Here is a 22,618-nt window from a genome sequence, read left to right on the forward strand (position 1 = left end):
CAATTCCTTTACCAATCTTAAGAAGGGTCTCGAGCCGAAACAGCATCCATTCCTTCTCTAATGCAACTCAGCAGGTCTGGCAGCATCTTTCTGCTCCAGAGATGCTGCCTGTCCCGCTGAGTTACTCCAGCATTTTGTGTCTTTCTGCTTGTTCCCCATTCCTTCCCTGTCCTTCCTCCTTTCCAACCCTCCCTCCACTGTTTTCTTCTCTCTTTCTTCCCTCCTCATCACTCTCTACCCCTCCCTACCCTCCCCTTCACCCTCTGCCCCTCTCTACACTCTCACACTCTCTATCTGCTGTTCCTTCCCACACATCCAGTCTGAAGGATGTTCCAGACCCAAAATGTCTTCTGATAATTTCCCTCCACTGAAGCCTGGCCCACCGACTGTTATTTTAATAGAAATGAGTGAGAAAAAGAAAATGAGAAAGGAAAGAGAATTAGTGGCTTAACATATGATGACCGTTTGATGGTGCTGCGTCTCTATTCACTAGAGTTTAGAAGGATGGGTGGGGGCTCATTGAAATTTATCAACACAGTGTTTAGATATTGTTGGAATTAAGGGCGTAGAAATGTGCAGTTACAGTGAAGGATCAGCCATGACCCTCTGTGAATGTGGAGGGGATGTTTACACTAGCAGAAAAGTCTAGGACCAGAGGCCATTGATTCAGAATAAAAGAACGCAGAAATAAAAAATAAAAGAAAGATGAGGAGGGGTTTCTTTTTTTCTTTTTTCTTTTCTTTTTATTAGAAGTACAATAATATGGTACCATAGATACCTGGTATATATTGACATGCTACAGTTCATGTACAGCTTCTTATTTATTTATTTTTATTTTAACAATAAATAACAGATGGAAAGAGAATAGAAAAGAAATAGAGAAGTGTGTGATATCAGAAAGTGAGAAAAAGAAAATGAGAAAGGAAAGAGAATTAAGAGAAAAGAAGAAGAGGTAGAAAGCAGAAGAATAAGGGGAGAGAGCTATTTGTTATTCTTGACCACCATTCACTCAGTCCTGAAACCGATCACTTCTAAGTTTGTGTTGCAACATATGCTTGTAAGAAGTCGACAAATGGAGACCAAATCCTTAGGAATTGGTCTACTTTGTCTGTTAGGAGTGTGAGAAAAGGGTTAATAGGGATGGTTGATTTATACTAGAACTCTGAAAAATATAACTTAGAAAGAAATAAGGTGTCAGCAGAAGCCAGACTGCTGGTAGAAGAAAGTAACAATATACAGAACAGAGAGAAATTCTAGATAAAAAGTAGCAATAGAAAGACTTCAGCAGGAGATAGCAGAGAAATTTGAACAAAGGGGAGAGGGACACGAAGTCACGCTCAACTACCATGCTTGATGAGATTACATGAAATTCTAGATAAAAAGTAGCAAACAGATAGAAACTTCAGCAGAAGCCTTGGGAGTCTTTGACGTCAGGAGATGGTCCGAGACATTCCTGGACATTCTCGTGGGAATGTGGGCTTTATGTTATGATTGGACGAAACTCGATGGGGAGACATGAGAATGTGATAATAATGAAAAGAAATGTATAAAGATAGAAGACATCCCGATCCTCGGTGTGCCTCTAGGGGACATCAGAGGAGAGGCACCTATTCTGCAGAATATGAAATTAATAAAAACACTTCTTTGTCTGAATTTGTCTCAAGAGCATTTGTGATTTTTGAATCTCACAACTCCTGCAGCTAATTTTTATGTTTTATGTTTATGTTTATGACCAGCTTTTATGGTTTGTTGTTTTATGGTAGACATTCAAGATGAGAAACACAGAGAGAGAGAACCAGACACAGAGAGAGAGAGAGAGAGAGCCAGACACAGAGAGAGAGAGAGCCAGACACAGAGAGAGAGAGAGAGAGAGAGACACAGAGAGAGAGAGAGAGAGAGAGAGAGACAGAGAGAGAGGAAAGACAGAGACACAGAAAGAGAGAGAGAGAGAGAGAGAGAGAGAGAGAAAAAGAAGTAGGAGACGACAGGATGACAGATTATCCCTTGGGGCACCCATAAACTGAGAGGGCTAAAAATAAAAAAATTAAAATAAATAATAAATAAAAATACCTCACCCTATATCCCTGATGGGGAAGGAAATGGATTAGGGCTTTGGAGGAGGAGAACGTGGGACGATTATTGGCCATGAAAGATTTGAAGACACCATTGGTAAAAGTGGTGGGAACCGCTAAGTGTCAGATAAAGATGATGTAAATTGTTAACAATATAAAGAACAGAGAGAAATTCTAGATAAAAAGTAGCAATAGAAAGACTTCAGCAGGAGATAGCAGAGAAATTAGAACAAAGGGGAGAGGGACACGAAGTCACGCTCAACTACCATGCTTGATGAGATTACATGAATATGTACACACACCCACTATGACAAGATGCCTAATTTAAATGAACATATAACCATATAACCATATAACAATTACAGCACGGAAACAGGCCATCTCGGCCCTACAAGTCCGTGCCGAACATTTTTTTTCCCCTTAGTCCCACCTGCTTGCACTCATACCATAACCCTCCATTCCCTTCTCATCCATATGTCTATCCAATTTATTTTTAAATGATACCAATGAACCTGCCTCCACCACTTCCACTGGAAGCTCATTCCACACCGCTACCACTCTCTGAGTAAAGAAGTTCCCCCTCATATTACCCCTAAACTTCTGTCCCTTAATTCTGAAGTCATGTCCTCTTGTTTGAATCCTCCCTATTCTCAAAGGGAAAAGCTTGTCCACATCAACTCTGTCTATCCCTCTCATCATTTTAAAGACCTCTATCAAGTCCCCCCTTAACCTTCTGCGCTCCAGAGAATAAAGACCTAACTTATTCAACCTATCTCTGTAACTTTGTTGTTGAAACCCAGGCAACATTTTAGTAAATCTCCTCTGTACTCTCTCTATTTTGTTGACATCCTTCCAGATTCAATTTAATTGTCATTGTCAGTGTACAGTACAGAGACAACGAAATGCATTTAGCATCTCCCTTGAAGAGCGACATAGCAAACGATATAATAATAAGTGTCCGGTGGGGGGGGGGGGGGTGATTGGCAGTCACCGAGGTACGTTGTTTAGTAGAGTGACAGCCGCCGGAAAGAAGCTGTTCCTCGACTTGCTGGTTCGGCAACGGAGAGACCTGTAGCGCCTCCCGGATGGTAGGAGGGTAGACAGTCCATGGTTGGGGTGAGAGCAGTCCTTGGCGATGCTGAGCACCCTCCGCAGACAGCGCTTGCTTTGGACAGACTCAATGGAGGGGAGCGTGGAACCGGTGATGCATTGGGCAATTTTCACCACCCTCTGCAATGCCTTCCGGTCGGAGACAGAGCAGTTGCCATACCATACTGTGATGCAGTTGGTAAGGATGCTCTCGATGGTGCAGCGGTAGAAGTTCACCAGGATCTGAGGAGACAGATGGACCTTCTTCGGTCTCCTCAGGAAGAAGAGACGCTGATGAGCCTTCTTGATCAGAGTAGAGGTATTGTGGGTCCAAGAGAGGTCATCGGAGATGTTGACTCCCAGGAACCTGAAGCTAGAAACACGTTCCACCTCCGTCCCGTTAATGTGGATGGGGGTGTGCGTGCCGCCTCTGGACTTCCTGAAGTCTACAATGAGCTCGTTGGGCTTCTTGGAGTTAAGGGCCAGGTTGTTGTCAGCGCACCATGCTGCTAAGTGCTGGACCTCCTCCCTGTAGGCCAGCTCATCGTTGTTGCTGATGAGGCCAATCACCGTTGTATCATCTGCATACTTGATGATGGTGTTAGTACCATGTACAGGTGTGCAGTCATAGGTGAAGAGGGAGTAGAGGAGGGGGCTCAGCACACAGCCCTGAGGAACGCCGGTGTTCAGGGTGAGGGTTGAAGAGGTGTGCTTGTCTAACCTCACAGACTGGGGTCTGTTGGTTAGAAAGTCCTGTATCCAGTTGCAGAGGGCGGGGTCGATGCCCAGGTTACCGAGTTTGGTGATCAGTTTTGATGGAATAATGGTGTTGAATGTTGAGCTGTAATCGATGAACAGCATTCTTACGTAAGTGTCTCTGTTGTCGAGGTGGGAGAGGGCGGAGTGAAGTGCCGTTGAGATGGCATCCTCCGTACTCCTGTTCTTGCGGTAGGCAAACTGATAGGGATCCAGTGTGGGGGGTAGGCAGCTTTTGAGGTGTGCCAGGACCAGCCTCTCGAAGCACTTGGTGATGATGGGGGTAAGTGCAACTGGGCGGAAGTCGTTGAGGCTTGCCGCAGTGGAGTGTTTTGGCACTGGCACGATGGAGGTGGCTTTAAGGCAAGTGGGGACAACTGCTTGGGCAAGTGACAGGTTGAAGATGTCAGTCCAGACGTCTGTCAGCTACGCAGCACAGGCCCTGAGCACGCGCCCGGGGATGCCGTCAGGGCCAGCAGCCTTACGTGCATTAGTCCTACTCAGTGCCACGTACACGTCGTAGGGGGTGAGTGTGAGGGGTTGGTGATCGGCAGGTAGCACAGCCTTGATGGTGATCGGCAGGTAGCACAGCCTTCCCTTCCTATAATTGGGCGACCAAAATTGTACACCATACTCCAGATTTGGTCTCACCAATGCCTTGTACAATTTTAACATTACATCCCAGCTTCTATACTCAATGCTCTGATTTATAAAGGCTAGCATACCAAAAGCTTTCTTTACCACCCTATCTATATGAGATTCCACCTTCAAGGAACTATGCACGGTTATACCCAGATCCCTCTGTTTAACTGTATTCTTCAATTCCCTACCATTTACCATGTACGTCCTATTTTGATTTGTCCTGCCAAGGTGTAGCACCTCACATTTATCAGCATTAAACTCCATCTGCCATCTTTCAGCCCATTTTTCCAAATGGCCTAAATCACTCTGTAGACTTTGGTAATCCTCTTCATTATCCACAACACCCCCTATCTTGGTATCATCTGCATACTTACTAATCCAATTTACCACACCTTCATCCAGATCATTGATGTACATGACAAATAACAAAGGACCCAACACAGATCCCTGAGGCACCCCACTAGTCACCTGCCTCCAACCCGATAAACAGCCATCCACCATTACCCTCTGGCTTCTCCCATTCAGCCACTGTTGAATCCATCTTGCTATTCCTGCATTTATACCCAACAGTTGAACCTTCTTAACCAACCTTCCATGAGGAACCTTGTCAAAGGCCTCACTGAAGTCCATATAGACAACATCCACTGCCTTACCCTCGTCAATTTCCCTAGTAACCTCTTCAAAAAATTCAAGAAGATTAGTCAAACATGACCTTCCAGGCACAAATCCATGTTGACTGTTCCTAATCAGACCCTGTTTATCTAGATGCTTATATATATTATCTCTAAGTATCTTTTCCATTAATTTGCCCACCACTGAAGTCAAACTAACAGGTCTATAATTGCTAGGTTTACTCTTAGAACCCTTTTTAAACAATGGAACAACATGCGCAGTACGCCAATCCTGGGGGACTATTCCCGTTTCTAATGACATTTGAAATATTTCTGTCATAGCCCCGGCTATTTCTACACTAACTTCCCTCAATGTCCTAGGGAATATCCTGTCAGGACCTGGAGACTTATCCACTTTTATATTTTTCAAAAGTGTCAGTACTTCTTTTACTTTGAACCTCATAGTATCCATAGCTACTCTACTAGTTTCCCTTACCTCACATAATTCAATATCCTTCTCCTTGGTGAATACCGAAGAAAAAAATATGTTCAATATCTCCCCCATCTCTTTTGGCTCTGCAGATAACTGTCCACTCTGTCTCTCCAATGGACCAATTTTATCCCTCGTTATCCTTTTGCTATTAATATAGCTGTAGAAACCCTTGGGATTTACTTTCACCTTACTTGCCAAAGCAACCTCATATCTTCTTTTAGCTTTTCTAATTTCTTTCTTAAGATTCTTTTTACATTCCTTATACTCCTCAAGCACCTCATTTACTTCATGCTGCCTATAATTATTGTAGATCTCCCTCTTTTTCCGAACAAGATGTCCAATTTCCCTTGAAATTGCATGATAGGGGAGGTGTCTTTGATGCATGATAGGCGATGCATGATAGGGGAGGTGTCTTTGACGTTGGGTGGGCGTTCCCAGATGTTCCCGTGGGAAACAGGGCTTTATGTAATGATTGGAAGAAGCTAAATGGGGAGGGATGAGAATGTGATAATAATGAAAAGAAATGTATAAAGATAAAAAGCATGTCCATCTTCGTTGTGCCTCTAGGGGACATCAGAGGAGAGGCACCTATTCTGCAGAATATGAAATTAATAAAAACACATCTTTGTCTGAATTTGCCTCAAGAGCATTTGTGATTTTTTAATCTCACAGGAGGAATCGCATTTCTTCAAGATGTAAGTTTCCAACATGCTTGAAATCCACATTTTAAACGTTGGTATCGATGTATTTTTCCAAAACGTCAGTATAAGTTTTTGTCGTTATTAAACCATAATTAAGGAAAGATTAGAAAGAGGAGGGGTTTCTTTAGTCAGAGGGTGGTGAATCAGTGGAATTCATTGCCACAGACGGCTGTCAAGGCCAGGTTAATGGATATTTTATAGGCGGAGACTGAGAGATTCTTGATTAGTATGGGTGTCAGGGGTTATGGGGAGAAGGCAGGGGAATGGAGTTGAGAGGGAAAGATTGAACAGCTACAATTGAATCAGGGGCCACAGTCTTAGAATAAAGGGGAGGCCATGTAAGACTGAGGTGAGAAAATACTTTTTCACACAGAGAGTTGTGAATTTGTGGAATTCCCTGCCACAGTGGGCAGTGGAGGCCAAATCACTGGATGGATTTAAGAGAATTAGATAGAGCTCTAGGGGCTAGTGGAGTCAAGGCATATGTGGAGAAGGCAGGCACGGGTTATTGATTGGGGACGATCAGCCATGATCACATTGAATGGCCTCCTCCTGCACCTATTTTCTATGTTTCTATGTTACTATGAATGGCGGGGTAGACTTGATGGGCCGAATGGCCTAATTCTGCTCCAATTACATGAACATGAGTACAGTGGTTGCTGTGTTGATCCTGGCGCCATAGCAACCGGTTGCCATGGGGACCCGGCCAAAGGTCAGGAGTGCCCTGACGTCAGCGGCGGGCAGCTTCCTCCCTCCTTCTACAAACATGGCGGCGCTTGGGCGGTCTCTGCTCGGACTCAGGAACACCCTGCAGGTTGGGGTGGTTCGAGGCTTCCTGAATCCCCAGAGAAAGCCTGGGAGGCAGCTCGACTCGGTCCGGAACATGTTCGTGACGAAAGCGGGGTCCATTTTACCCAAACCTGAAAAGGTAACGTCGCGTCTTGGGAGGGGAGGGGGTTGACCAGAAATGGATCGCTTCCGGCGCGCTGCGCCAATCAGCGATCGGCGAGCAATGATTGTCATGTCCTTTGGCCAATCACCAGCTGGGGGGGCGGGTACGGACTGCAAGTTGAAGGGCTGCAGATGCTGAAATCCTGAAATAAAATTTGAAACACTCGGCTGCCTGATGAAAGGTCTTCGACCCCAATATGTTTAGCAGGTTCCCCTGTCACAGATGCTACCTGTCCTACTAAGTGATTCTAGCATGGTTCTCTTTTTATTGCAGTATTCAGCTATTTACCTCCTAAGACCAGTGAGATCTTGGCTGTTTGACCTTGGCCTCCTCTCCAGTTTCCTACCTGAGACACAAGACACTGCAAATGCTGGAGTCTTGAGGGTAAAACAAAGTGCTGGAGAAAGATAACGGGTCAGGCAGCACCTGTGGGGGGGAAAATGGACAGATGACGTCCAAAATAAAAACGGTTTGTTCTCTCCATAGAAACAACTTGACCTGTCACTTCCTCCAGTACTTGGATTTTTGCTTCTATCTAAAATCACATTTTTTTAAAGCTGGAAATGCCAGTTTTATTGTAATTTCAGATTTCCAGCATCTTGAGGGTTTTTTTTTTAATCTTCTTATCTGTTTCGCCTAACGACTCTGATATATTGACCTAAACTCTGTTCCTGATGAATATTTTTTAACCATAGTTAATCAAGGGAAGTGGATATTACTATAATTTCAATTCGTTTTTTAATTCCTTATTTAGCCTCTGAAGCTGTCTGGGATATTCTTAGTCGCCCTAAGACGAAAATTCATTGTTAATTACTGGTGGACATAGGTTGCTCATCCATTAGCATTAAAACTTGGCTTACTAAAGATAGTGGAAGTAACAAATGAGGCTTAAAAATAGTTGGATCTGAGTGATTAGTGTTTATAAATTCAATGCTTTCAGAAAAATTAAGGAAGGAAAAAAGGAGATGGCAATACTGATAGTGGAAGATGTTTCGGTATAGGAGTAAAGAGGTTCTTCTGCAGTTGTATAGGGCTCTGGTAAGCACATCTGGAGTATTGTGTACAGTTTTGGTCTCCTAATTTGAGGAAGGACATCCTTGTGATTGAGGCAGTGCAGCGTAGGTTCCCGAGATTGATCCCTGGGATGGCAGGACTGTCATATGAGGAAAGATTGAAAAGACTAGGCTTGTATTCACTGGAGTTTAGAAGGATGAGGGGGCTCTTGTAGAAACATATACAATTATAAAAGGACTGGACAAGCTAGATGCGGGAAAAATTTTCTCTTTGATAAATTTGTGTCTATCTTTGGTTTAAGCCAGCATCTGCAGTTCCTTCTTCCTTCCTTCCTTCCTCCAAGAGAAAGTAGGTGGGTAAGTTTTGCTAACCTACAGCTCCAGTGACCCAGGTTGGATTCTGACTTGTGGTGTTACGTGTGGAGTTTGCACATTTCTCCTTGCGATGCTGTGGTTTTTCCCTGGGTGCTCAGGTTTCTGCCCACATCCTAAGGATTGCTGTAAGGTTAACAATGTGTACTGTTCCTCGAGTTTATGTTGGGCCTTGGTGTAACAGTGCAAGGGGAGGCTGTGTGAATATACCAATGGTCTTTTGTAAAACAGGTGCGCACAACTTTTCAAGAATATAACGTAAGGTGTCTATAATTATTGTCTGATTTGATTGGAAAAGCATGCAAACAAAAGGTTTTCACTCTATCTTGGTAAATGGACAACAATAATAAACCAAAGCATATTTCCAGCATTTTGTCTTTCACCCCCTTCAAGCCGGTGGAGTGAAAGCCTGCACCCCTGGGAGGGAGAGTCCCAATTCCAGTCAGAGAACTGCCACCCGAGCCCTGGCTGACACCTGCATATTGTGTGGCCATTCTGTGGGACAGGGATAGATAGGCTATGCTGTTGTGTACGGAGTATGAAGAATTGGAAGAGGATACGTGTAAAGTTTCGTTTTCTTCCCTGCAGACTTCCTTCGGTCTTATGAAAGTCTTCATTGTGGTCATTCCTTTCCTGTACATGGGCACGTTGATCAGCAAGAGCTTTGCCTCGCTGCTGGAGGAGCACGACATCTTTGTCCCAACCGATGACGACGATGATGATTAGCACTGGGTAACGGAACCAGTCGGCATGTTTGTTACGTGAGATGATTATTGTGTTCATGGGCGGAAATCCCGGGGGGGGCGCGGGACGGGGCACGTTCCCTCCATGTTTTGAGAGGTGGAGGACAATCTCCCCCCCCCCCATGTTTTGTAATCCTGATTTTGATATTTGGGTGGGGATAAAAACTCCGCTTTCCGCGATACTGTGGGGGTGGGACTGATGATCGTGGGCGCTGAATGGACGAGAGAGACATTGGTCAGCAGGCAATGGGGATAGAGTAACATTTTCCATTTTGGAGGGTGTGTGATGTTATTTATAGTGGGGATAGAGTGACAAAAGGGACAATTTGAATAAGGACCTCAAATCTCCCTCCCCAAGTGGCATTGGTGAACAAGTCTGAAGAAGGGTCTCGACCCCAAACGTCACCCATTCCTTCTCTCCAGAGATGCTGCCACACCCGCTGAGTTGCTCCAGCATTTTGTGTCTACCTTTGATTTAAACCAGCATCAGCAGTTCTTTCTTACACATCTTTTAACTGTTGCCAGTTTCTTGTTAAACCAGCTTCCAATTCTAAACCTGCTCCTGATCCCTTGATCATTCTTCCAGATTTTTTGTTAGTATGTCCATGCATGTTATAATTTTATCACTGTGTTTGGTCACTACCAACAGTCAGTGGTATAAAGTATTCTGCAGTTATAGATCGAGTCATCGAGTGATACAGAGTAGAAACAAGCCCTTCGGCCCAACTTGCCCACACCGAACAACATGTCCCATCTAACTAGTCCCACCTGCCTGCGTTTGGCCCGTATCCCTCCAAACCTGTCCGATCCATGTACCTGTCTAATTGTTTCTTACACTTTGCAATAGTCCCAGCCTCAACTACCTCCTCTGGCAGCTTGTTCCATACACCCACCACCCTTTGATGTTCAGTATTAGTGCACAACCCCCTCTCCAGTGCATATAACTGTGCAGGGGGGAGGGGGAATAAATGTTTAGCAAAAAGAGATGCTGAAATGGTATAATCCCTTCTCTCTTCTTGTCTTTCAGGTTTCTGCTCTGTTTACAAAGTTGGTCTCAATTGATTGGAAAACCATGGGAGTCATGAACTGTACATATTAATCCTGTACGTAAATTGCCCAAATCCCTCGGACTGAAGAGACAACTCCTCTGAAGAGGGAAACAATCAAAAGCATGGCCATATTTTGCATGTGTTGCACATACAGTGTGTGTGGGGTGGGGTTGGGTCTACAGAGTGTGGACGGGGACACTCAGCAGTCATCAGAGTTAGTCACTCTTCCAAGAAAACTTTTCCTATTTTAGTTAGATTAGCACTTATTTAGACAAGGGCCTCTGATGTGTGAATTGCATTTGTTTTAAATCTGATTTTCCCTGCTTCCAACAAAACAAACCCAGACTAGACTTCGGAACAAATGTCCCGTTGTAACCATCCTGACCTTTTGCTTCAAAATTGGGATTGAATGGCGCAGGTATGCTGTGGATGCCTTTGAATTGCAGTCCCTCTATAAATGGGGGCATGCTGATGCCAACAAAATGTGCCCTGCAGCGTGTGTTGGTAGATGAATTCTACAATGGTCAGATTAAACACTTGAATAGTCGGTCAAATTTTATAATCTGCAGGTTGGAATCGTCAACAAAGCCTTTCATGATTTGGAACAGTGGAGCTTGCACTTTTTATGATACAGGGAAAGTATATATATAGGAAAATGGAAAACGTTTCTTCCTTGAAACGGCACAGGAATTTAATTACTATGTCAGAATGTCTGGGGAGAAGGTGGTTTTAAGAAAAACATGGAGTTAAACTTCAGAAGCATCAAGTGGAGTGCAATGTATTCAGCAGTAAATCGCCTGCACTGGGAATAAGCAGTTCTTTCCAACATTGCTGCCAGTAATACAGAGAGATCAATGTTAAGGCAAATTGGACGTGCTGTTGGCTGGTTGTATTCACTTGTCCTTTCACTTGGAAAATTCTACGGTGTGGAATGGATAGAATATGTCTCCAGTGAGTGTACACATCAGGTGTAGGTGCTTGCTCTTTGCTTTTTGGCTCCATGTTTTATCCACGATGTGTGGGGTCAATAGCCCCAGTTCAATTGCCTTTGGCTTAAAGATTTGCCGGTGTGTTTTGATGGACTGTGCTTCTGTCACCCACAATAAAAGTGATTGGACCTGACCTGACAAATCGTGTTTTTATGTGTAGGAAGGAACTGCAGATGCTGGTTTAATTCGAAGATAGACACAGAATGCTGGAGTAACTCAGCGGGACATGCAGCATCTCTGGAGAGAAGGAATAGGGTGCAGTTTCGGATCGAGATCTTCTTCAGACACCAGTCTCCGAAATGTCACCCATTCCTTCTCTCCAGAGATGCTGCCTGTCCTGCTGAGTTACTCCAGCATTTTGTGTCTAACTCGTGTTTTTAAACTGTTTTACTTCTGCACAAGCTGCATGTTGAGAAATTATTTAACAGATTTGTACATTGTGGTCTGAAGTTTGCAAGTCTCCCAACCCTAGGGTAAATGCAGGCTGTGTGGCCTGGATACGGATTGTAAACCGTGATACATTCTCTCCAACACAGTGGTGCTTTGCTGCACTTTTTTTAATATGTAGTTTTTCCCATCCATCCATTCTCTTAATTTCCATGTTTATTTCCCACCATGTCCGATCGTGAAATCTTCCTGATCAGGCAGTGCATTTATCCAGACTCGCTCAAACTCCCATTATTACCAAGGGCTTTTTCTCGTTCCTTCCCGCCTCTATTTTTGCCATGGGTCGTGGGTCTGCAGATGCTACATTTTGCATCCGGTCAAAGGCGACGGAGGGCTGGGGCTTACCTGGATCGGGAACCGCTTCGGTAGACCGAGAGACTGGCAGATCGGACTTTGTAATTAATACAATCATTGTATTAATGTAAAATTGTCCCTAGTATGCGTACGGTAGAGTTAGTGTGGGGGGAATCACTGGTCGGCGTGGGACAAAAGGCCTGTTTCCGTGCTGTACCTCTAAACTAAAGAATACAGGCCAATGAATTCCAGATACAAATAACCTCCCTTTAATAACTGATCAATAAAGCCATCAGATTTATTATTCTGGAATATGTTTATTTTACAACAGACAGTGAGCCTCATTATTTACACATCATGTCCCCCATAGAATCTGGAGAGGAAATCGGTGGGTCGAGGAGTCTCCGTTTCGTGAAAGTAACGCATGACGTGTGTCTTCTGTTTCCAAACTCTGATTGTTTCTTCAAGATCCAATTTACCCTGGAAACAAAAAAAACAACAGCGTGTGAAATCAGGGCAGTGAGAAAGACGGAAGGGAAAGATAACTGTAGTTTAGTTTAGAGATACAACGTGGAAACAGGCTCTTCAGCCCACTGAGTCGGCACCAACCAGCGATCATCCCGTATACTGACACTGTCCTACACACTAGGGTCAATCTACAGAAGCCAGTTAACCTTTGGAGCGTGCGAGGAAACCAGAGCACCCGGAGAAAACCTATGCAGTCACAGGGAGAAGGTGCAAACTCCATACAGACAGCACCCATGGTCAAGATCGAACTCTGGTCGCTTGCGTTGTAAGGCAGCAACTACTATTGCACCACTGTACCGCCCTGAAGCAGAAGAATGGAAAACGCAAAAGTAATTTGTAAGTTCAGTTACAAAAGATGGAATTCTTCATCGGATAGGCAGAAGAAAAAACTGATTTTGCATTTCAGGTTGACGACCTTTCATTAAACTAAGAAAAGATAGGAATCAAACATGTTTTGAGTTGCAGAGGCTTGGAAAGAACCTAGTCTGTGATAAGGTGCAGGCTCAATGACCCTCAACCCAAAACAAGCCAAGTTGAGGACTCAGTGCTGGACTAACTAAGCAAGTCAAGCATGATCTCTGGAGAAGAAGGAGGTCTCTGGAGTCTGAAGAGGGTCTCGATCTTCTTGTGTTTGAGGCAGCAGAAGTTATGTAACACCCTCAAGGTGCTGTAGCCAGTTAGGCCTTCTGCATTCAGCTGCAGCAGGGTGATGCCATCTGGTTCGACATCTGTAGATGCCCGCCCTAAAAAGGGCGCATGCTCCAGGTTGGCGCCAAGCTACGGCGACTGTGGTTGGATTGGGGCAGTAACCTGAAACGTCACCTATTCCTTCTCTCCAGAGATGTTGCCTTTCCTGCTGAGTTACTCCAGATTTTTGTGTCATTATCTATCCATGTTCTCCAGAGATGATGTTTCAGTTCGGGACTCGTCTCCAGTCCGATGAAGGGTCCAGACCCAAAATGTTACCTATCCATGTTCTCCATAGATGCTGCCTGACCCACTGAGTTATTCTAGCACTTTGTGTCCTTTTTTATAAACCAGCAAATGCAGCTCCTTGTTTCCACAAGCCAAGTTGAGTTGCATTTATTGTCATATATATATGGTGAGGAACAGGTAGAAATCTTACTTTCAGCAGCAGCATCACAGGATTTTTGACTTTCCACAAGTGCTTCTTGGCTACATTTTTCATAAAGGTTTAATTTACTGCTTCTGAATACTACTATTCTAGAAATCAACCTCATACTTGGTTTCTGTTAATTATTCAACTGCATTTGTACTTTTAATGAAAGGCATATGCTTTTGTCTATTTCTGTTAACTACTTGAACCGTAAGCATAAATTTAGAGAGTAAAAGATTATGCAAAACTTGCAATTAGTTTTCAGTAGAGGTGAGTAAGCTCTTGTCTAATTTGAACCAGAACAAGTTAGATCTGAATGAATATCTAAGAGCAGTGGTGGTGGGCTCAAAACAAACTTGGTGCTGTTTCATTGATCACAATTTCCCTTTACCTTAATCACCAGCAAGTCGATAACCCTGGGGTCTGTGACGTGGGCGTTTTTCATGAACATCTCCCTCACCTTTTCACGTCCTTGTTTGGCTGAGATATCCAGATTAAATTTCTGTACTGTAGAGGAGATACGATGGGAAATATCAATCTGCGGTCAAATGGTACAGGATTCTATCCCACACTCAGATGGCTCAGAAATGAGCCATTCGGCCTGACTGGTCAATGTTATGGGCCTGTTCCACTTACGCAACTTTTTCGGCGACAGCTAGGTCGTTACAGTTCGCCGAAAATTTTCAACATGTTTAAAATCCAGCGACGACCAGAACAAGGTACGACTCTTTGGGCGACTACTCATGACCATACATGCTTCACCCCACGACATGCCGCCGGTGTGTCGCCTGTATGGTCGTGAGTCGTCTCCTCAGTCACCCAAAGAGTCGTAGCGTCTTTCTGGTTGCCGTGGGATTTCCAACATGTTGAAAATTTTCAGCGACCTGCAACAACTATGACGGGTATCGGCAGTTACCGAAAAAGTCAAGTGGGACAGGCCCATAAGAATGTTCACCCCACAAAAGGTTCTTCCCAACCTAACACAACCTGGAAAATTGTCTGAAGACTATTTTGCCTGTACCGCTGAGTTACTCCAGCATTTTGTGTCCATCTTTGGTTTAAACCAGCATCTGCAGTTCCTTCCTACAACCTGGATACCTTCTATTATCTTTCTTGAGGGATTAGATTGTATGTAACTCAATATGCTAACCAATAGACACAAGGAACTGCAAATGCTGGTTTACAATATTTCTGATTTGGTTATTGGTCAATCAGGTCATGGAGAAAAATGCATCCCGTTGTTCGTTGCAGGCGACCCTCACACCTCGACCATGCGCTCCTGACACAGGTGTGCACTCATCCGCCAGGTACAACATCGCCCCATAGAACCTCAAGCATAAGATTTTGCTTCATATTCTCAAGCACAGGCTGGCTCAGCAATAAAGCAGCAAACACTGCCGCCAAAGTTTGGTGTAGTGGGTTTTAGGTCTATCCCAGGGACAATCGCAGTCAATTAATGAGACACGATTGCACAGTTGGAGATGCCATTAAACCATCTCCACTTCCAGAGTCATACAGCACGGAAGCGGACCATCGGCCCAAATTGCTCATGCCGACTAAGATGCCCCATCCTGCTCGCATTTGCCCCATATCCCTCTGTACTTTTCCTATCCATGTAATTGCCCAAATGTCTTTTAAATGTTCGTATAGTAGCTGCCTCATATCAGTCTTGTGAGAAAAGGGTTAATAGGGATGGTTGATTTATGCTAGAACTCTGAAAAATATAACTTAGAAAGAAATGAGCTGTCAGCAGAAGCCAGACTGCTGGTAGAATAAAGTAACAATATACAGAACAGAGAGAAATTCTAGATAAAAAGTAGCAAACAGATAGAAACTTCAGCAGAAGCCTTGGGAGTCTGTGACGTCAGGAGATGGTCCGAGACATTCCTGGGCATTCTCGTGTGAATGTGGGCTTTATGTTATGATTGAACGGATCTCGATGGGGAGACATGAGAATGTGATAATAATGAAAAGAAATGTATAAAGATAGAAGACATCCCGATCCTCGGTGTGCCTCTAGGGGACATCAGAGGAGAGGCACCTATTCTGCAGAATATGAAATTAATAAAAACACTTCTTTGTCTGAATTTGTCTCAAGAGCATTTGTGATTTTTGAATCTCACAGTCTGAAGAAGGGTCTCGACCCGAAACGTCACCCATTCCTCTGCCTGTCCCACTGAGTTACTCCAGCATCTTGTGTCTACCTTCGGTTTAGACCAGCATCTGCAGTTCCTTCCTACACAATATTCTTCCACAGAGAAGAGAACTTCTTCAAGGTAGGCATATCTTGAAGAGATAACGCAGTGGAGTATACACAGTGTTTAAGAGGGAACTGCAGATGCTGGAGAATCGAAGGTTACACAAAAAAGCTGGAGAAAATCAGCGGGTGCAGCAGCATCTATGGAGCGAAGGAAATAGGCAACGTTTCGGGCCGAAACCCTTCTTCAGACAGTTGCTTGCTGAGCCTGCGACTGTCTGTGTGCGACCCGGCCCGCACCCCCTCCTCCCCTAGACCGGCTACACAGTCACCCCGCCAGGCTGGGATCCTACCCTCGTCCCCGGCTTCTCCCACTGCCCGGCGCTGGCTCTAGGTGAGGCCCCCGCTTTCCGCGGCCTGTCGCCGGGCCGCTGCTCGACCTTGAGCCGGACCCACTCCAACCCTAATGCCGCCGCCGCCGCTGCTCCTTACTGGTGTTGGGCACCTCGCGGTACCAGGCCCGGTACAGCTCCCGCACCCGCCGCTTGGCCTCCCCTTGGTCCCGTGATAGGAACGGCTTCACAACCTTGACCGAAGCGGCAACGCTGCGGCCCGCGGCCGCCATCTTCCCTGCTCAGAGGGAAGCCCCGCCCCCCGTAACCACGCCTCCTGGGTCAAGACCCGCCTCCTTAAACCACCAGGATCATCCCCAATCAGTACCCCGTTCCTGCCTTCTCCCCATATCCCCTGACTCCGCTATCTTTAAGACCCCTATCAATTGCTCTCTTGAAAGTATCCGGAGAACCGGCCTCCAGGGAATTCCAGACTCACAACTGTGAGAAAAAGTATTTCTTCATCTCCGTTCTAAATGGCTAACCCAACAGTATGAACATTGAATTATTATGTGACCACTAACAACCTCTCCCCTATCTGCCCCACTCTCTCCACTGTGCCCCACCTGGATTCACACCTATTTTACCCCCTCTGGCTTCACTCTGTACTGTTCTATCTCCTGGAACTGTTCAGCAACTAGTTGCCAGTAAAGCAAGCAATCCACACAAAAAAACATTGGGCTATTAAATTATTCATTTATCTTTAAATGCTTTTATTATTAATAATAAGAATCTAGGAAATGGGATAAAGAGTTTGATCAGCTGGGGTGTTTAGACTGGAGACTTCCTGCGCTCTAATTCTGCATCGGACACTTCTTCAGCTCCCCACTCAGCCTCTTTTCCTCTTCGATGAGGAGTCTCCAGATCTTCTTCAGATCTTCCAGTGCCTGGAGGTTCTTGGCAGGGTCTCTCTCCAGCATTATGACCCTGTATAAAAACAGCATCGTCTGATGGTTTCAGCTGTGAAAGCAGGCGTTCTTGTCTTTCCCTATCATCATCAGATGGCCCGGCATGTAGCAGCCACCTCAATTATGTCTGTACAACCCACCCACATGTACCTCCATAGAAATAACAAGGACCAACAGCACTAACCAAGGCCGTCTAGAACAACAAGAAGTTGGACAAACTGGTTAAACAAGCTAGCTCAGTGCTGGAGGGGAGAGTAGACTCTGGGATGGATGTGCTTGAGAGGCGTATGAGGCACAAGGTGCAGATCATCCTGAAAAACCCCGGGCATCCCCTCCATGTAATTCTGGAGAGTCAAAAGAGCACTCAGAACAACCAGCTCCTCTCCCTGCCCTGTAGAACGGAGCGGTTCAGGAGATCCTTCACCCCTGCAGCCATTAGATTTTTATAGGCTGTAGGGGGGTGCATTTTTGCATTTTTTAAATGTTTTAATTGTTAATTATTGGTCTTTTTAAGTATTTATTGCTCTCAGGTAGTGTCCACATTGTATTTTATGTATTTTCTGTCTGCGTTTGTTTTGAATGGTTGGGTTTGCTGGTTGGGGGCTTCTGGACATTGAATTTCCCTGAGGGGATCAATAAAGTATTTATTATTATCATTAATATTATTATTATTAGTGGATATCAGCAGAGGAACACTATGCCCAACCCCTTGCCCACACCACTTCAGCCCATTCTGGGACAGAGCAATGGTTTGGTGGTAGGGCAGCGTGATGGATTGAGGGAAAGATACACAGCTTGAAAACAGGCCTATCTGCCCACTTAGTCAAGTCACATTTATTTATATAGCACATTTAAAAAACAACTCTCGTTGGCCAAAGTGCTTTACATTTGTTATAAGAATAGTATAAACAAACAAACTACATACATATATACATATAACCCTCGCTCAGTGGACGTCAGGAAAGGCTTGGGAGTATAGATAGGATTTTAGTCTTGACTTAAAGGAGTCGATGGAGGGGGCAGTTCTGATGGGAAGGGGGATGCTGTTCCAGTCTAGGAGCTGCAACCGCAAAGGCACGGTCGCCCCTGAGCTTATGCCTAGACCGCGGGATATTCAGCAACCCCAAGTTGGCAAATCTGAGGGACCTGGAGGTGGAGTGGTGGAGTGAGAAGACTTTTAATGTAGGAGGGGGCAAGCCCATTGAGGGCTTTGTAGACATAGAAGAGGGTCTTGAAATGTATACGGAACCGCACAGGGGAGCCAGTGGAGAGAGGCCAGGATCGGGGTGATGTGGTCCCTTTTTCGGGTGCCACCACGCCAACCATAGATCACCCGTTCACACCAGTTCAATGTTATCCCATTTTTGCATCCACTCCCTACACACTGGCGGCACTTTACAGTGACCTATTACCCAACGAACGTCTTTGGCTTGTGGGAGGAAATCGAGCACCCGGAGGAAACCCACACGGTCACAGGTTGAATGTGCAAACTCCACACAGACAGCACCCAATGTCAGGATTGGACCCGGGTCTCTGGCGCTGTGAGGCAGCAGTTCTTCCAGCTGAGCCACTGCGCTGCCCTAAGCAGGACGTGGGTGGGACGGGCTGCAGGGAGACAGAATTAACTCTGGGTAGACACAGCTCCTCTGATGCCTGAGCTAGCTGCAGCCGGAATGACATTACAAGAGAGAGACTCAAGGCCGCAGTGTCATGCGCTTGATATGCTGAAAAATAAAGTCATCTCTCCAGCAGCTGTATTAAAGACGAGGAAAATATTCAACACTGGTATTCATTCCATGAACGCCAGCATCCTCACAAACTTCTACAGATGCACCATCGAGAGTCTGCCGAGGGGCTGCACGGGGCAGTCTGGTACGGAAACTGTTCTGCCCACAGCCGCAAATCACTACAGAGAGAGTGCACATCACTGGCAACGGCAACTGTCTCCCGGCCATTTTCCACCAGCGGTGCCTGTGGAAGGCAGACAGCATCATCAAGGACCACAGCCACCCAGCACGCAGACTGTTCTCCTTGTTACCGTCAGGCAGACGATAAAGGAGCATGGCTGCACGTACCATTAGATTTAAAGGGCCTGTCCCACCAACATGCGTCTAGCGCGACCAAACATGGTGGCTTGAGACGTACGGCCTCGCGGGGCCGGTCCCAATTAGAACCGCGGAGGCGTATGGAGTTGTGCGGGGCTGGTCCAGACATCATACTCACCAATCAGCTGTGCAGGAGGCGGGCTGAATGAATTTGGAAGTCGCACGGCGTCGGGCGGTGATGTCACCGCTCAACGCCACGCGCTAGGCGTACGCCGTCAAGACGTTGCGTACAACGTCAAGACGCTGCATACCCAGATTCAGATTCAGATTCAATTTTAATTGTCATTGTCAGTGTACAGTACAGAGACAACGAAACGCATTTAAAGACAACGAAATGCATACGCCCTCAATGCGCCTGCGGGCCGACAGGCTGTTGGCGCGCAAAGATTTCAGACAGTGCGGGATTTTCGGAGCCCCGCACAACTCCATACGCCTCTGCGCTTGGAAGTGGGACCGGCCCCGCGAGGCCGTACGCCTCAAGCTACCACGTTTGGTCGCACTAGACGCATGCAATCGTATGCTGGTGGGACAGGCCCTTTAAGAACAGTTTTTATTATCATGCCATCAGGCTTCTGAACTCATAAACACATCATATATGTTGATTATTTTATTTATTATTCTCTTTTACCTACCAATGTCACTCTTATCTTATCTCTTTTTTAACCTTATTTTTATCCTTGTAATATCATTGCTGAGGTGACCCGCTGTCTTGTCAAACACATTTCATTGTATCGTTGATCCTGTGTTAACCTACATATGACAAATAGAACTGAACTGAACTGAACTCCTGGGCTAGTAAGGAACAACACAAGCCATCTGGTCCGCCTTGGATCGAGGGGATTAGGAGGATGTTTCCACTCGTGTGAGACAGTCTAGGACCAGACGTCATGGGCTCAGAATTAAAGGAGGTTCCTTTAGGAAGGGGATGAAGAAGAATTCCTTTAGTCAGAGGATGGTGAATCTGTGGAATTTATTTGCACAGAAGGATGTGGGGGCTAAGTCAATGGATATTTTTAAGGCAGAGGCAGATAGATTCTTGATTAGTGCTGGTGTCAGGGTTTATGGAGAGAAGGCAGGAGGCTGGGGTTAAGAAGGAAAGATAGATCAGCCATGATTGAATGGCGGAGTAGACTTGAAGTTCCGAATGGCCTAATGCTCCTATCACTTATGAACATGTTCGTGGTTAGACAGTAATCAATCTCAGTTTTCTCAACGAGAACCTCGAAACACGAGCCCACATCAAGGGTTGGGTAACAAGTAGAAACAAGGAACTGCACGTGCTGGTAAACGCAAAAGGACACCAAGTGCTGGAGTAACTCAGCAGGTCAGGGAAAACATGGACCGGCGATGTTTTGGGGTCTGGACCCTTCTTCAAACAGAGCACCATAGAAGTGTCCCGACCCGAAACGTCACCTATCCATGTTCTTCGGAGATGCTGCCTGATCCGTTGAGTACTTTGTGTCCTTTTAGTTTAGTCCAGTTTATGTCATGTGTACTGAGGTGCAGTGAAAATTTTTTTGTTGTGTGCTATCTAGTCATTGAAAAGATTGTAGATAGACACAAAATGCTGGAGTAACTCAGCAGAACAGGTGGAAAGACAATTCTTGATTACCATCAGGCTGTCCACAGTGGCCGGATACGGGATAAAAGGACCGGTGGGCGGCGCGACTCTGGTCAGCAGCGGCCTCTGCAGTCTGTCCGCGTTTTATTATTTTTCTGTCTGTGTTTCCCAATGTAGTTTTTGTTATTTTTGTGTTGGGCTGTGTGTGTGGGGGGTTCCCTTAATGCTTGGGAGGGGGGGGGAAACTTTTTAAAATCTCTCCCTGCACTGGATGACCCGACCTTTTCTCGTCGGGTTTCCGTTGACGTTGGGGCCGCAACGAGGAGCGGCCTCCAACAGGAAGAAGCCGGGGACTCTGGTGCTACGCCTCACCGTGGCCGTCGCGGAGCTGGCCGAGTCCGGAGCGGGTGGAGCGGTGGAGGAGCGCTGCTGCTGCTGCTGCTGCTGCTACCGGAGAGTCAGAGGCTCCAACGGCAGGTCTGTGGACGGCGGCACCGGGAGCCCGTGGGTCCCTGGAGGGAGACCGCTTTTCAGGGCTCTCGCAACGGCGACTTCCCCCGCCCGAGTTGCGGGGTCGAAGAGCTCCTGGAGCGGGGCCTGACATCACCGCCCCGCGCGGCTTGGAATGGCCGCGGGACTCTGCGAGCGCACGCCGGGGGCTCTAACACCAAGACCCGGTGTGCGACCTCGCACCACCCGGCGTGGCTTTAATGGCCGTGGGACAATCGCCATCGCCAGCCGGGGGCTTTGACTTTGACTCTGACATCGGGGGGGGGGGGGAGAGTGCAGTGGAGAGATAAGTTTATTAGGCCTTCCATCACAGCGATGTGATGGATGTTTATGTAAATTATGTTGTGTCTTGGGTCTATGTGTTTGTAATGTATGGCTGCAGAAACGGCATTTCGTTTGGACCTCAAGGGGTCCAAATGACAATTAAATGTATCTTGTATCTTGTATCTTGAATAACATTTAGTGCAAGATAAAGACTAGGAAAGTCCGATTATAATAGTCTGAGGGTCTCCAATGAGGTAGATGGGAGATTAGAACCGCTGACTATTTGGTGATAGGATTTTGAGTGATATATATGTTGCGTCATGGGGAGATGAATCAGCCAGATGCCCCCAGGCATCCTCTGTTCCCCACACTGAGGGGACTGTCTCAGACCCCGGGGATGGGCACAGCTGACTGCGAGGGATGTGTAGAGGAAGGAACTTCAGATGCTGGTCTCCACCCAAGGTAGACACAAACTGTTGGGAGTAACTCAGCGGGTCAGGCAGCATCTCTGGAGAAAAGGAATACGTGATGTTTCGGGTCGAGACCCTTCTCTGCAGAAGGGTTGAGACCCAACATGCCACCTGTTCCTTTTCTCCAGAGATGCTGCCTGACCCGCTGAGTTACTCCAGCATTTCATGCCTATCCTGACTGTGAGGGGTGCAGTTTCTGCACTTGGCTGTGGCAGTAGAAGGCGGAGCTGGGGCAAAGTTGACCAGGAACCAGGGCTACCGACTAATGCCCTACCAGAACTACACGGACATCAATGTTTTATGGTGAGCCCAGCAAATCCCTGTGCACCTCTGTTCAGCGATA

General features: G+C 46.1%; 2 protein-coding genes across 3 annotated transcripts; one reads left to right on the plus strand and one right to left on the minus strand.

Moving 5' to 3' along the window:
* Nucleotides 1-7,043: 7,043 nt before the first annotated feature.
* smdt1b (single-pass membrane protein with aspartate-rich tail 1b) lies at nucleotides 7,044-11,615 on the plus strand. Of its 2 annotated transcripts, none has more exons than XM_055663052.1 (3): nucleotides 7,044-7,292; nucleotides 9,290-9,462; nucleotides 10,472-11,615. In XM_055663052.1, exons 1-2 carry the CDS (start codon nucleotides 7,059-7,061, stop codon nucleotides 9,425-9,427), a joined length of 372 nt encoding a protein of 123 aa, XP_055519027.1. In that variant the 5' UTR covers nucleotides 7,044-7,058; the 3' UTR covers nucleotides 9,428-9,462; nucleotides 10,472-11,615. The 2 variants fall into 2 exon arrangements, with proteins under 2 accessions (XP_055519027.1, XP_055519026.1); XM_055663051.1 differs by having other exon boundaries at nucleotides 9,290-9,433.
* A 905-nt stretch (nucleotides 11,616-12,520) lies between these two features.
* ndufa6 (NADH:ubiquinone oxidoreductase subunit A6) lies at nucleotides 12,521-16,740 on the minus strand. Its single transcript, XM_055663050.1, has 3 exons — nucleotides 16,558-16,740; nucleotides 14,260-14,375; nucleotides 12,521-12,703 (listed from the first exon to the last, which is right to left on the minus strand). Exons 1-3 carry the CDS (start codon nucleotides 16,688-16,690, stop codon nucleotides 12,572-12,574), a joined length of 381 nt encoding a protein of 126 aa, XP_055519025.1. The 5' UTR covers nucleotides 16,691-16,740; the 3' UTR covers nucleotides 12,521-12,571.
* Nucleotides 16,741-22,618: the final 5,878 nt, after the last annotated feature.

Source organism: Leucoraja erinacea, chromosome 37 (assembly GCF_028641065.1).
Source record: "Leucoraja erinacea ecotype New England chromosome 37, Leri_hhj_1, whole genome shotgun sequence".
In the NCBI taxonomy this organism is placed as follows: domain Eukaryota; kingdom Metazoa; phylum Chordata; class Chondrichthyes; order Rajiformes; family Rajidae; genus Leucoraja; species Leucoraja erinaceus.